This window comes from Pteronotus mesoamericanus, unplaced genomic scaffold (genome assembly GCF_021234165.1).
Source record: "Pteronotus mesoamericanus isolate MK-2021 breed Mesoamerican mustached bat unplaced genomic scaffold, CSHL_Meso_final scaffold_1066, whole genome shotgun sequence".
Taxonomy (NCBI): Eukaryota; Metazoa; Chordata; class Mammalia; order Chiroptera; family Mormoopidae; genus Pteronotus; species Pteronotus mesoamericanus.
This window is the reverse complement of record NW_026555299.1, coordinates 1,071,400-1,086,016: the sequence shown is the minus strand read 5'-3', so window position 1 is coordinate 1,086,016 and position 14,617 is coordinate 1,071,400. Positions and strand designations below refer to the sequence as shown.

Sequence of the window (14,617 nt, the reverse complement as noted above, 5' to 3'; positions counted from 1 at the left end):
CTGGACCAATGAGCGGCCGGCGAAACGGGCGCAGAAACGTCACAGCCCCACCTCCACAATAGTCGCCAGAACCCACGCCGCGCCACGCAGGGGCCAATCCGCAGCCTGGGCGGTGCGAGGGCTCCCAGTTCTTCCGAGCCGCGCGAGAGCGCTGCCCCCGGAAGGTGGAGCCACCTCCCAGAAGGCGTGGGCTCGAGGCCGGTTCCCGAAGGATGAGTAATGATTAACAGTCCTACCAAGCGCTCAGGATGCCACCGGTCTGAACGGCAAGACAGAGGGGCTGGGCCCCCGCCCAGCTCAGAACTCAGCACCCAGCCTCCGTCTTTGGCCGGCTCACTGCAAGCCAGATCTCCAGTCCCTTCCACCCCAGGTCAGGGTCCCGAAGTTCCAGAGCAGGTACCACCTGGCAACTTCTGCCCAACCCCCGCCCCCATAACACAACTCTAGGCCCACAAACCTCCCGTCAATGCCTCTCTCCCGATGCCCTCTGCAGACAAGGATGGAGTATCAAAAAAGTCGCACACAAGCCTGATAATGCTTTTTTTTTTCCTCCAAGTTTAATACACACTAACACGCCACAAAAGAGAGTGTTGCTAGCCCAGAACTACACTCACCCCAAGCCCACCCCAGGAACCCCAGAACACAGGGACCAGAAACTGGGTCCCCGGCTCCTGGGGAGACCAAAGCAGTCCTGGAGAGGCCCAGGTATCCCTGAACCCTTCTGTCACCTGACCTCCCCATCTTACCCTCAGCCTGGACTCAGTTGGCCCTTCCCTTCCTAGACAGCCCCTCCCCTCTCTGGCTCCCAGGACTTCCTCCCTCCTCAAGGGACAGAGGGACAGCAGGGGCACAGTGGTTCAGGGGCCTCAGTCCAGCCATCCGGGAGAAGCTGGGCTCTTCTCAGGGCGGCGAAACATGGCAGAAGGGCTGGCAGGGCAGTCAGGCCCCCACACACTCCACGTAATTGGCAGGATACAGGCCAATGCGGCCGCTCTGCAGCTGGCCCTGGCACCAGCCCTGCTCGTCCTCCTCGCTCATCTTCAGCAGCTCCTCTCCTGGGGAAAGAAGGGTTGGTCATTGCCAGTTGCCCTGGCCCAGCCCCATTCCCGCAATTGGGTCAAGGACTGAGGGGGAATGGGCAGTAACCCTGAGAATCCAGCTAGAGGAAGAGACATGGCTCAGGCAGAGGGAGGTTGAAGGCAGCAAGCCACCCCACCCCAGACCCTGAATGCAGCACTTAGGCGCCAGCTGGTGGTTTTGAGAGAGAGGTTAGGGCCCAGAGCAGACACTCTGACTCCTGCAGGCTGGAGCAACCTTAAGAGTCAGAGAACTGGCCCTTGAGAAATGTGTCTGGCTTCCCCCTTCCACACCCCTATTCAGGATAGTCAATGGAGGAAGGCAGGCTGAAGCCTGAAAAGGAACAGGAAAGGGGTCCCAGGGTACCTGCTCGGAAGCTCAGCTCATCAGCCTCCTGGCCAGCGTAGTCATAGAGCGCCCGCACCCGCACCCCGGTGGCGGCCTTCCGGGGACTCTCCTCATCTGACCACTCTTCATCCTGCCCACCGCTGGAGAGGGGAGGCAGAAGGGGGGCAGGCTCAGGGCACAAAGAACACCCTGATCCACAGAGACTAGGACCCACGGCCAAGGGCTCACCCCCCGGAGGAACCGTGGGAGAGGCAGATGGGGGAGAACTGAAAGCGTCCAGTCTGTCCTCTGCCACACATGCCTGTGAACTCAGGTGCTCTGCCTGACACCCTGCTGGTGTGAGCAGCAGATGAGAGGGAACGTGGGGAACACCTGGCAAAGCTAAACCATCATGAAAACTGGCATTACAGCCACTGTGTAGGTCCTAAGGTCCCTAGCACCCATTTCAACCCCCTGCAAGTGTGAAGAGAATGAAGGAAAGGAGGGCAGGGGACAGAGCTGCACAGCCAGGTTCCTGGCTCTCACCCTGGGGACCCCGGGGACTGAGGTGGGGGCACAGCGCCATCTCTTGTGGGCACGATGCTGGTCAGAGTAACCTCGTCAGGCGTCCGGCCACCCTTCTCCTTCCGGCTGATTGTCCTCTGTGTGTCCAGGGACCACTCCTGTGGGGACAGTGCTTAGGGTCAGGCTGGACTGCAGGCTGTGGTGGCACCCAGAGCCATCCAAACCACCTTCACCTACGTCATCCCAAGCCCTGGCCCCCTTCCTGAGGTCCACGCTGCATCCAGTGGGAGCCCACCCCGCCTCCCGGCCCCACCCGGAACATATACCTCAAACTGTGGCCAGTTCATGGCCATGCCTGGCCCGTGGGTGCTGCGCCACCAGCGCAGATCCTCTTCGTCACTGGCTGCCTCAATACCCTGATGCAGGTCTCTGTGGAGCTCGTGGAATCTGCGGCCCAAGACACAACCCTCAAACTCAGAAGCCCTGGGCCTCCGCAGCCCCCAGTCTCAGCCAGGGGAGGTGGAAGGGGCCCAGTGCTACTGCAGACCCCCATGCCCCTCCCCACGCAGGCCATACCTCTCATTGCTGGAGAGGTCGAGGTGCTGGTGAAGGGTGAGCAGCATATCTTTGAAGAAGAGAAGCCGCTGGCGCTCGGCGGTCTGGCAGGTCTCAAAGGCCTGCTCCATGTCCTCCATGTAGCGCGGGGTGTAGCGGTGCAGCTCTGCTAGCGTCTGCTCATACTGGGTTTTCGTCTGGGTGGGAGAGGAGGGGACCTGGTCAGCACGAGGCCTTCTTCCACTCGGGACACCGTTAGTATTTACTGAGTACCTGCCATGGGCTGGACCCTGGGCTGGACCCTGGGCTCGGCACCAGGGGCAGCCAGTCACAAGACCTAGTTCCTGCCCCTAGGTCCCCAGCAGCCTAACAGGAGAGGTGACATTTGGGCACAGCAGCTTTGAGTCTGGTGAGTGAAGGCTGAAAGTGAGAGTAAGATGAGACGGGGAGTGAGGTGACTTCTCACTGCGGTGGGGGGTTGGGAGCAATCAGAAAAGGCTTCACGGAGGAGGTGGAAACTGAGCAGCACCTCAGAGGATGGGAGGATTTGGATATGCAGAGCTGGAGGACAGGGTACTCTGGCAGGGCAAGCAGCATGAGAAGTTGTCCCAGGTGGGAAAGGAAGGGACAACCTTCCTTTGGAGGAAAGTCTTCCTTTGGAGACCAACCTTGGAAGGTCTCAACCACTAAAGTCCTCCCAATGCCTGAACTTGCACTGTTTCTTTCTCTGGGTAAAGCCTTATCTTTTCTCAGCTTCCTCCTTTACATGGTAACCTGGAGAGAGGGTGGCAGGTGAGGATGAGAGCAGGAAGGTGCTGGGACTGGGAGAGGCATTCAGGAAGCCAAGCTGGGCCAGCTACTCCCATGGCCGGTACCTTCTCAGCCTCCTTGGTGCAGCGGTCCAACCGCTCCTGCAGCTTTCGCAGCTGCTCCTGGGAGACCGCGCTGTCAGCTTTCGCGTGGCTCTCCCTGGTCTGGGCTGTCTTCTCCTCTTTTCGGGCTCCATGGTAGCTCTTCTTGGAAGCTTCAACCTGGCACACACAGGGACAACTCTGGACCCCTCAGGACACGCCCCAGCCATAGACTTTCGAAGGGCTGTGCCCCTGATGCTCATCCGCCCCCACGCCCGCAGGCTCACCTCCTTCAGCCTCTTTAGCCAGGGCTTCTGGGCCTTGCGGAAGCTGTCCTCAGCGGCCCTGCTCTCTCGGAAGCCCCCCAGCACTGGCCGGTGGAATGCCCCCCGCTGCCAGGCACGCACCCGCTCACTGTCCTGCCCATGAAGCTTCTCCCGCATCTCCAGGTGCAGTGCGCTCAGCCGCTCTGCCGCCGTGAAGAAGGCATGCCAGGCCTTCTCCAGCGTGCCGTACTGGGGACCTGCAGGGAGGGATGGGACTTGGGCCAGGCCAGGGATGCCACCAGAATCAAGCCCACCCCCTCTCACTGGGTGCTGTTCCAGGGCCAGCCATGAAGTAGGGATGCAAAGATTAAAAAAAAAACCCACAAAAAACCTGTGTCAGCTGCTGCTTACAGAATACCTGCTCTTGCCTTGACTTACCACATCTCACTGAATCCTTGCCTCATCCACCAACATGAAGACAGTGTCACGATCAACATTTAACAAGAGAAAAAACTGTGGTCCGGAGAAATGAAATTAACCGCCCAAGGCATTACAACTACAAGGGCACTGAGATTTAAGCCCAGGTCTATGGCATAAATCACTACATTCTTGCCTCAGAAAGAGGAACCAGTGTCTGTCCCCAAGGAAGGCATCTTGTTAAGGTGGAAAGATCCCAAATCGGAAGGCCCGACTCAAGCTTACGTTCTTCCTAGCTGTGTGGCTTCAGGCAAGTCACTTAGCTTCTCTGAATTTCCAGACTGTCTTCTGGAAAACATGTCGATCAGAACTGTCTCCATCATAGCATTGTTAGAAATATCAAAATAACTCCTGACCATACTTTGCAAACTCTAACAGCACTCCTGGGAGAATTACCAGGAGGATCTTCCCTTTGAAGGGAAGGCAGACGGGGAAGCCTCAAGGTTCCCACAAGAGGTGCAAAAAAATGCTGCCCTGCCTGGTCTCCCCACAGTGGTGGCCAACTGGCTGCTAGGCCCAAATGCTGGCTCACCCTTCTCCACGGCGCCCCTCCACTTCCGGGCCCAGTCGGCCAGCTGCTGGGCATAGGCCTTCTCGATGCGAGCGCGCTCCTGGAAGCAGCTGACCAGGTCCCCGCACAGCCGATGCCCGTCCTCCACCCGCTGCACCGTCCGCCTGTAGTTGCCGGCCTGGGGCGTACATGGAAAGGGCGGTGTGGCCAGGAAGAAGCCCCTTTGAGGGCTGGGGCTGACAGCTAGACAACTCCCCTGGACAGGTGGCTGGGCCCAGAGAGGGGTGGGCATTTCAGGGCCACCCCCAAACCTGGGACCCTGCTGCTCACCTCCCAGAAACTGCCCTCCAGGGCCTCTCCTCCAGCATCTTCCTCTGGAGCCATGGTGTCCCCGCAGCACGGAATGGTGGCGACTTGGGGCTGTGGGCTGCAGGGGTAAGCAGAGAAGCTGGACACATGCTTTTGGGGACAGGAAAAGGCCCTGGGCTTCGCTCCCACTGCCATCCCCGCCACCCAAGGAGCTGTTGGAGCTAGGACTCAGCAGGCAGGGGTCTGGAGATCCCCAGGAGGGGCGGGGATAAGGGGCAAGGATGGCAGCTTCAAAGCTCCTTCTCTTGCCCTGGGCCTGCCCTTCCCCTGCACCTCACCCCATGTACCTGGAGCCTAGAGATCACTTCAGGGACGTGGCTGTCCAACTCTCAAAGCTGCCACTGTGACTCTGCCTTGGAGCTAATGAGAGCAAAGCAGGGGGTGAGGGCGGGGACCTAGAGCGTCCAGGGCGGTGCCCGGCTCCCCCAATATAGCAACTGCTGTCAGAAGCACCAGATTCCAGCCAGGAGAATGCCAGACAGGTCACACGATCCAGCTGGGGATTAGATGGCAGGCGGGGGTGGGCAGAGGGCCCCACTCCCCTGACTGCAGATGAGAGGAGAGGACGCCTCCTGCGGCCGGGGCCCTGCTGCCTTTCTCAGAACAACAAGGCGACCCTTTTCCTGACCAGGCCAAGTCAGAGGGTACCCCACCACACCCCAGTACCCCAGGAGCTGTGCTGGAAAGGACTAAGAGCCAAGAGACCTGAGTCCTATCTTGGCCAAGAAGCATGAGCAAGTGCATTTTACTGTCCCCTCCTAAAGGAACCTCAGCCTCCTCCTAAGATGGAAATTCTGCCTCCTGCTCTGTTCCCCAGACAGGGCTGGTGTAACACCCAACCAAGGAATGAACAAACAGCAGCAAGCGTCCTGACACTCGTCCTGTCCCCCGCGTCCGAGGCCCCCCGGGGTTCTGTGGGCAATGAGCGACTCAGCCCCGCCCTCACACAGCCCAGAGTCCGGGGCGGCCCGACGGAGTCAGACAAGCGACTGGCCAGTTGTAAGAGTATCCTCCAGAGGGCAAGGCAGGCTCCAAACCCACAGCCGCCACCCCAGGGGCTGGAGGACACAGTGGCACATGGTCACTCTCTTCCTGCCTCTGTGCAGGGTCCCACCTGTCCGCGGCACTGACTCAGGCCCCCAGAAGGAAATTGCTTCTGCCTCTGAGCAAGCCCAGAGGACACCACCAGGCCCGGTGAGGACAGACCATGCCTGCTGCCCCCAAAGCGGGGCCTCTGTGTTCCCCTCCAGACTGATGAACCTCTACCCGGTCTCCCAAACTCAAACGGAGGCATCTGCTCCGCAGTCACACACAGAGCCCCATTCACCATCCCCATTCCCACAGCTACTGTGACCCCTCCGTCAGGGTGTAAATCCCACTGGGCTGTCACTGACTGGGCGGGGTCTCCACAGTCATTGACAGAGACTTCCTGAGGGTCCAGTTTGGGCTCCTCCAGGCATTGGAATTAGTAATTGGATGAAGAAAAGAAAAAAGCCCTCTCCCTGAAGACCAGGAAACCCACTGGCTACAGCAGCTGTGAGAAAGGTCGGCCTGAGTGGGCTTCCGCCCCAAAGCCCACAGGAGGGCTCCAGCCTGCACAGAGGTGCCCGGCCACAGAGCAAAACTGCTGGCCCACCAGGTCCTCAGCGCTTCACCTTCCCCCTTCTTGAGGCTGTCCTGTTTGGCCAGAAAGGACTCGCCAACCAGATGGAGAGAACCAAGCCGCAGCTGTAAATCAGGAGCCTTCGGTGCTGCCCCAGCCAGGCATCCAGGGGCTGGGGCCCCCTGCCTGCTCCAGCCTCCATGCTCCCAGCTCCCGGGAGAGCTGCCCCCCACCCATTCCCTCTCTCTGGCCCCAGAACAGAGCGAGCTGTGTGTGCAGGGCTGGCACTGCTCCCTCTGGCCTCCCAGAGCAAACACAAGCCCAAGCCCCAGACACAGCCAGGCCCCACGGCCCCGGCTTGGTGTAGCTATAGTGTGGAGGGCCAGCGCCCGTACCTCCTGACCTCAGCAGAGACCCAGATCACACTCGGTCCCCAGGATACGCTCCACTGCTGGCAAGAGCTCAGAAAGCAGATAATGAAAGCGTCCCAGCCCAGAGAGTCAGCACCTACTGGGCCCAGGGAAGCTGGCTGGGGCTTGGCAGGGTCTCCTCATAGCTGCCTGGGCCAAGGTAGGGAATCCTGGGGTTCAGGGAAAAACCCGCTCTCCCTACCTGAGGCGGGTAGGTAACCCCTGTCCAGACCAGCCTCCAGGCCTCCCAGAAGCTGGGGGCAAGCCCTTGGGAGGGGGCACTGCCATCTGTCCTGCCTATCCATCCTGTCCTGAGTCACAGGCTGTGTGCCCAAAGGCCTCTTCTCTCAGCCCCTCCCGACAGGCCGGCAGCCCTAGAATTTGAAGGCAAGGGGAGGGGGCGGTAGACTGGTCCAGAAAGGGACACCTAGGCTACAGCGGCTGGAATCGGTGGCCCGGGAGGTTGGGGGAGGGGGTGGCGCAGGGAAAGGGGAGGAGGCAGGGCCAGGGAGGGGCATAACAAAGGGGCACTTTTTGGAAACCTGACCTGCCGGCCGAGGTGCCTGCTCATTGATGACGCATTCCAAACCCCAAGCTTCCACACGAAACCTCCGGGCCCAGGGGCTGCCTGGCTCCAGTCTCAACACTATGGACGGCGCCCTTCGACCGGCCCCAATTGCCCGCAGGGCGCTGCACAACTCGGAGTCCATGGAGCCCATGCGGAGCTGCCTGGCCAGGCCTAGAAACGGAGGTTCTAGGACTTCTTGGCCAAACTTGTTGAATTCGGTCTTGGCGGGGGGTGGGATTGGCCGCTCACCACCGAGGGGAGGAGGGATCCCGCCGTGGACTCCATACGGTGCACCGCGCAACAGCCCCACGAATTGGAGCGCTTTGCAGAGGGCAAACGGTCGCCGGGGAGCGAAGGCCCTTTCTGGGGCCCCAGAGCGAACTGGGGCCCTTAAGAAGCCCCAGGAGATGGTATGGCCCTCCAGTCCCGACGCCCCCCTCCCCTCGGCCGGCCTGGGAAAATGCAGAGTGCGTGACGCCGCAGACGAGGCACCCCCTCGGTTCGGCGGCAGGTCTTTCCGTCCTCGCACGGAGTGGGATGGCCGGGGGCTCCCGGGGCAGGAGTCGGACCCACTGCAAACTTCAGTAGTGGGCGCGCTCGAGGCGGCGCTCCCGCCGCCACCACCCCGAGGTCCCCGTCAGGCAGCACTCACCGCGTCCTCCCTGCGCACCAGGGTGAGTTGGGGTCCGGCCACGCTCGGGCCCGAGTCCTGGCGCTCCCCGGCTCGGGCCGCCGCCTCCCAGAGAGCGCCGGGCCCTCCCCCGGGAAGCCCAGCCCCCGGCCCCGCCCTCTCCTCGCTGCCGCGGCCCCATCCCCACAGTCCATCAGCGGGCGCAGGGGCTGCAGGCATCGCGGTGACCAGCGGCTGCCGGGGCGCGAGCCGTGGGTCGCGGCTCCCGAGCGAGAAGCGCCAGGGCCGACTATCCAGGGTGGCGCCGAGGCCCCTGCAGGGAGTCCGATTTCAGCTTTGCCCCACCCCTGCTTTTGCAGAGTCTGAGAGACCTGTGGAAGCTGGAAGGGATCGGCCCGCATGGACACCCTTTGGAGGGAGGCCTGGGGGCTACGCTGCCTTACGTTTTTTGCAGATCACAGATTTCTTAGACGTTAGCTCCGGCGTGGCTCAAACCATCCCCTTGTAAGCATTAGGATTTACATTGTACAGATGCAGAAAGTGAGGGTCAGATACCTTCAGCGGCTTGCGCAAAATCGGTAGTGGGGCAGGGCCAGGACTCCAAAGCTGTGCCCTTTCAGAGCACAGCCCTGCCTGCCAATCCGAGGCGCATTCTGAGGTCCAGGACAGACACGCGGTGGGGGTGGGGCAAAAAAGCATGAGCTCCTCCTCCTCCGTGTTCTTTCTTATTCCCAGATTTTGTGCCACTCTTAAATGCCTTCGCCCCTCCACCGCCTTTGTCAGTCACCGCCTTTGGTGGATTTTTCCAGATCGCCACGATGCCACCCCACCCTAAAAAATCCCTTCTTCCTTACCCCTTACCCCCACCCCGGCATTTTTCGGAGCCTGCCGTCTGTTATTTATATCCAGTGGAGCGGTCCAAGAATGTTCCGAAGCTGACCTAATCGCCACCTGCTCGGCCTCCCCTCCTCTCCCGCTCGCTCCTGGGCCGGCGACCTGGCGGCCTTGCCCTCCGCCTGGCAAGCGAGAGCGGGCTCAGGCCCGCGGGGTCGGACGCCCGGGACGCTCGGAGGACCCGGACGACGCAGATTCGCTCGGGGCTGCAGAGTCCCCAGGGCGCTCGGAGGACGGCGCCCCCAGGGGGATGGCGCGGCACTCTGGGAAGCCCAGGGTCACGCTGTTCTCTCCGCAGCACGTACTCTTCCTACCCACCCAGTACACCGCCCCCCTCCCCCCCACACACGCGCGCTCCCAGAGGAGTGTGAGTACGTGCACGGGGATTTTTAAACAGAACCTTTAAAAATAGGAAGGTTATATTTCTACGGGAGGAATCACTGACGCGTTCTTTATGCAGATAAATCCGCTTGCTCATAAAATGGAAAAGGCCCAAAGAGAATGAATGGGGAGTCATTTTAGGTGGTAATTTTGGTCACTGAGGGTGAACTCGCTCTGCAGTCGAGGTGGGAGGGCGAAACTGCCTCCCCAAGTTGCCTATGAGGCACGGCAAGACACGCCACATTCGGCCTGAGGCCTCTGGCCGCTTGGCAAATGGTACCTGAGTAGTGGGTCCTTGCCTTGGCTCCCACAAGGGTGTGTACCCAGCAGGATGTGGTTCTGAAATGAGTTTCAACACCCACTCTCTGTTGGGCCCTGGACAAGTCCCTTTTCTCCATATCTCTGTTTCTACCTCTATAAAACAGGGCAGGTGACCGGGTTGACCTCCCAAATGGGCCATGTGCCCCAGCTAATTAATGATTGTAAAACAACTGCAAATGAGAGGAGCTGGGATAGTGTCTAATGACAGCCACGGTGTTTGTACGGTTTAAAATCTGTTAACATCCCACCCAGTGCCTGGGGGCCTTCAGGCACCTAGACAGAAAGTGTGAAAACACAAGAATGAAATTAATTACAGGAGCCACTTATTAAAACCCCGTTAAAAATTAAGGCTGCCAGCCAGGCTCTGGGATCTGGGGAAGTCAGGTCACAGAGAGACTCAGAAAACGGCTGTTCATTAGACCACAAGGAGTGGGTGCCAGGAATAAAACATCTGGTTTCCCCTGGGTCCAATCTGGAAGCAGAATGCAGAGATGTTGCAGCTGATCTTAATTGCCCTTAAGGTACCGTAGGGAGAAAAATAAACCAAAACCTCGAGCATACCGAGCCACTTCAAAGGGGGAGAAAGGAGACAGAGCTGCCCTTGGAAAGCCAACCCCCTGCTAGTGCTGCCCCTAGGACCCAGATTTCTAAGCTGTATGGCCAGGGCCCCTACATACGCACACTGCTCCATTGGTGGAGGACCCAACTTGGACAGAGTTGTAGATGAGATGCCCAAGGTTAGAGGGCGGGATAGACAGAAACCCAGAGAGGAGGTTTGGCTTGGGACACCACGTGGCAGATTAGTCTGCAGCCCAGGCTCACAACATTCACAGACTCCCTCACCTTGAGCATCCGGAATGTCCTAACCACTGTGCCTTCACTTGTTTGTTTATTTATTCATTCATTCATTTAATCAAGAAAACATTTGAGTTTTTGTTCTATGCTAAGCCCAATGCTTGGGTGTTGGCAATGCAAAGGTAAATAAGGCAGAGCCCTCAGTGTACAATAATGATACAATGTGGACATGAAGCACTATGGGAAAAGAGAGGCAGAAGAGACTCCCTTTCCCAAGGCAATGACACCTAATTGGTCTTGATGAGCTGCAATTAGTCATGTGGAAAGGCATTCTAGGTGGCAGTACCAGGGTGTGCCAAGCCCCAGAGGTGTTAGCATGTGACCCAGCAATTCCACTTTTTGGTGTCTACCCTAGACAGATGTTTAGAAGGGCATAAAAACATACAAATGTGTTTGCATATAGTATTGTTTGCAATAAGGGAAAATTGAAGGCAAAAGTCAATAGGGGGGCAATGGTTAAGCAACCTGAAGTTCATTCATGCTTTGGATTATTCTGCAGTACCTAGAACACAAGGTAGCTAGAGATGTGTTCTTGTATGAAGATCTCTAAGACACTGTTGAATGAAAAAGCAAAGTGTACCACACACAAAATATTCAGAGAGAATATATACCAAACTTATTTTGGTGATTAGGGAGAGGTCTAGAATTGATAAAGGAGATTTTGGCAATGTTAGAAAATTAACAATTTACTTATGTATAAATTGTATAATTAATATAAAGCATCTTTTTAGGAGATGGTGAGTGGGTCTTATTATCTAAAACAGTGCTGACCAAATAGGATTTTTGACAGTGAGGGAAACATTCTATAGTCACGCAGTCCAATACTGTAACTACTAGCCACATATGACTATTGAATACTTGAAATGTGATTTGTGTGATTAGGGAACTGATTTCTTTTTTTTAAGATTTTGTTTATTTATTTTTAGAGAGAAGGGAAGGAAGGAAGAGAGGAACATCAATGTGTGGTTGCCTCTCACACATCCCCGTCTGCGAACCTGGCCTGCAACCCAGGCGTGCGCTCCAACTGGGAATCAAACCGGCGACCCTTGGTTTGCAGGCCCACACTCAGTCCACTGAGCCCACACCAGCCAGGGCAAGGAACTGATTTTTAAATTTAATCCAATTTTTAATTAATTAAAAAATTAACAGCCACACAAGGCTAATAGCAACTGGATTGAACAGATCCAGTCTAGAATGTCTAGAATATTGAGTTCGAGATGGGGTGGAGGCAGAGGGAAAGTGAGGCTGGAAAGACAGATTGGGATTGAATGGTGAAGATCCGCAAGGTGGGCTAAAGAATTTAGACTTGATCCTACAGGCAGTGGGCAGGATGGAGGTGAGCGACTAGATCGGACTTATCCTTTTAAAAGTTAACTCTGGGGGCCCTGCAGAGGGGAGGTTAGAGCAGAGGCCTGAAGCCTACTGTGTGTCCCCCGCTGGGCTCTGGACATTGCCCCAGCGTTCCTGACTGGCAGCTGAGTAAAGTGTTCTGATTCAACAGCTATGTCTTTAAAATCTCGGGCAGGCAACCCCAGAGTTATTAACACTGAGGGGTTAACCTCAGTCGGGGAGGCTGTTTCTGGGTGACATTAGAGAGAAAATGCATAGCAGGTTTCAGAGAGGGGCCTTTAGTGAGAGCTCCCCCGGGGTTAGGACTTTGCCCCCTGGAAGGCACCTTGGAAATCCCCTGCATAGTTCAGGTGCCCCGGAAGGTTCTGCTCAGGAAACCTATCCTGGCTCAGTTGGGCCCTTCCCTGAAGTCCACAGGGGTCTTCCTTGCGGGTGAACAAGGATTCTAGTGGAGAATGCACTCCTTGGGCTGACTTCCCAGAATCACCCACTATGCCAACACCAAACTGGGTGCTTGCCCTCAATGCAAACAAAGCAGATATGGTCCCTGACTTCATGGAGTTTTCCACAAAAATCAAATTAAGGCCCAGATGCATACTTCCCAATTGTGATAAGTGTTTTAAGGGAAACAACAATATTAAAGGACATGGTACTTTGAGAGAATAACAGGGGGAGCATAATTTCAATGGTGGCCGATCACAAAAGACCTCTCTAGGAAGTTTAAGGCCGCCAAAATCCGAAAGACAAATGGAAGTTACGTAGGTGAAGAGGGAACCTAAGAGAGAGCATTCTAGGTAGCACCGATGTGTGCAAAGGCCCTGAAACGGGGACTTGACCTTCTGAAAAAGAAGGGTAGAGCAGGTAGGACGTGGTGAAGGGGAGAGTGAGCGTCTGGGGTGAGGGAAGAGGGGCGTGCGGCCCCCAGACTGCTGGCTTTGTTTTATTCTGAGTGCTGAATTGAAGCAGAAGACACCTGGCTGTGTTTCCGGATGTCTTGGGAGGAATGGACTAGAGCAGGGGACCAACCAATTGTGCCCTGGACCTCCTGCAAGCTAAGGATGGTTTGTTCATAGTTGAAAAAAAGTTAAAAGAAGAAGAATATTTTGTGATACGTGAAGATTCTAGGAAATCAAATGTCAGTGTCTGCAAATAAAGATTTATTGGAACACTGCTGTGCTTATTTATAAATCGTCGATGGCTGCTTTTCTGCAAGGGCAGAGTTGAGTAGTTGCAGCAGATTGTATGGCTCACAAAGCCTAAAATATGTACTATTGGGCCCTTTACTGCAGACTAGGCTGATCCCTGGGCTAGAGGGAGACAAAAAGCAGGGAGACCCATTAGGAGGTTGCTACAGCCATCCAGCGGCAAGACCACGGTAGCATTGTCTACAGTGGTAGCTGTGGAGGCGCTCAGCGCGGATTGAAGAAGTTATCTGGGGAAATGGACAGAACTTGTTGATGGGTTAAATGTGGATGGTAAGAGGGAGGGGCATTTCAAAATGATTCCCAACTTAGACCAGAGTAAGACACTAATGAGCACTTGGCAAACTTTGCATAAAATTTGTAGATTAGATAGTAGTGTTATTAGTGCTAATTTCCTCATCTTGATAATTGCATTATGGTTGTGTATGTTATATTTGTGGAATCAGGGAAGAGTACATTGAGATTCTTCGTAAGCTTTTTGCAACTCTTTGTAAGTCTGAGATTATTTCAAAATGAGAAGTTAAAAAATAAAAATCAATGAAAACAAATGAAGTAAAAATGACTCCCTGGTTTTTAGATTGAAGTGCCATTTACTGAGATGGTGGGGGGTGGGGCGGGGTGGGATGTGAGAGAGGCAGGAGAAGAGAGGAAGACCGAGACTTCACTCCTGGACACTGCGTTTGAGATACTGGTGAGATGGCCAAGTGGATGTGTCAAAAAGGGGGGGCCAGGTACTGTTCTGGACATCATGGATGAGCTCCGAGACCCGGGGGAGTGTACAGAAACCATGCAAGTCAACCTCCCGGTGGGAGCCCTGTGCCTGAGGTGAGGCAGGACCCGGACAGTGAAGGGGAGCGTGCAGGGCGCGTGTGTGTGCAGGGGGTCTGTGGTATGCAGGCATTCTGCTCAGCTCTCAGTCACCTGAGCCTCTCAACAACCAGACCCAGTAGGACTTATTCTTCCCAGTTTACAAAGGAGGCAACAGACTCAGAGCGGTGCTAAGGTTAGCTCAAAAACACAACTAGGGAGTGGGAATGTGAGGGCTGTCTGACCCCAACACCGGTAAGAGATTTTCCCACTTGGAGGTACTGAGCACCCACAGCAGAGATGGGTTTATTAGCTTCCTAGGGCTGTTGGAATAACTCACCATGCACTGGGTAGCTAAAAACAACCTAAATTTCTTCTCTTTCAGTTCTGGAGGACAGGAATCCAAAATCAAAGTGTTGGCAGGGCCATACTCCCTCCTCCACCTTTGGGAGAGAGTCTTTTCCTGTCCTTCTAGCTTCTGGTGTGGCTCCTGACAGTCTGGCAATCTTTGGTATCCCTTGGCTTGCAGCCCAAATCACTCTAATCTCTGCGTCTGTCTTCACATCATCTTCCCTGTGAGCGTATCTCTCTGTGACTTTGCCTCGCCTCCTGCCTCACTCTTGTAAGGACATTCGCC

At 56.1% G+C, this 14,617-nt stretch overlaps 1 protein-coding gene across 5 annotated transcripts; it reads right to left on the bottom strand.

Moving 5' to 3' along the window:
• Window positions 1-538: 538 nt before the first annotated feature.
• PACSIN3 (protein kinase C and casein kinase substrate in neurons 3) lies at window positions 539-8,906 on the bottom strand. Of its 5 annotated transcripts, none has more exons than XM_054587046.1 (11): window positions 8,614-8,905; window positions 5,246-5,318; window positions 4,920-5,016; window positions 4,611-4,767; window positions 3,623-3,858; window positions 3,360-3,515; window positions 2,506-2,681; window positions 2,256-2,376; window positions 1,951-2,087; window positions 1,444-1,565; window positions 539-1,055 (listed from the first exon to the last, which is right to left on the bottom strand). In XM_054587046.1, exons 3-11 carry the CDS (start codon window positions 4,971-4,973, stop codon window positions 940-942), a joined length of 1,275 nt encoding a protein of 424 aa, XP_054443021.1. In that variant the 5' UTR covers window positions 4,974-5,016; window positions 5,246-5,318; window positions 8,614-8,905; the 3' UTR covers window positions 539-939. The 5 variants fall into 5 exon arrangements, with proteins under 5 accessions (XP_054443021.1, XP_054443023.1, XP_054443022.1 ...); XM_054587048.1 differs by having other exon boundaries at window positions 8,726-8,905; XM_054587047.1 differs by lacking the exon at window positions 8,614-8,905 and adding an exon at window positions 8,192-8,244.
• Between the last annotated feature and the right edge of the window lie 5,711 nt (window positions 8,907-14,617).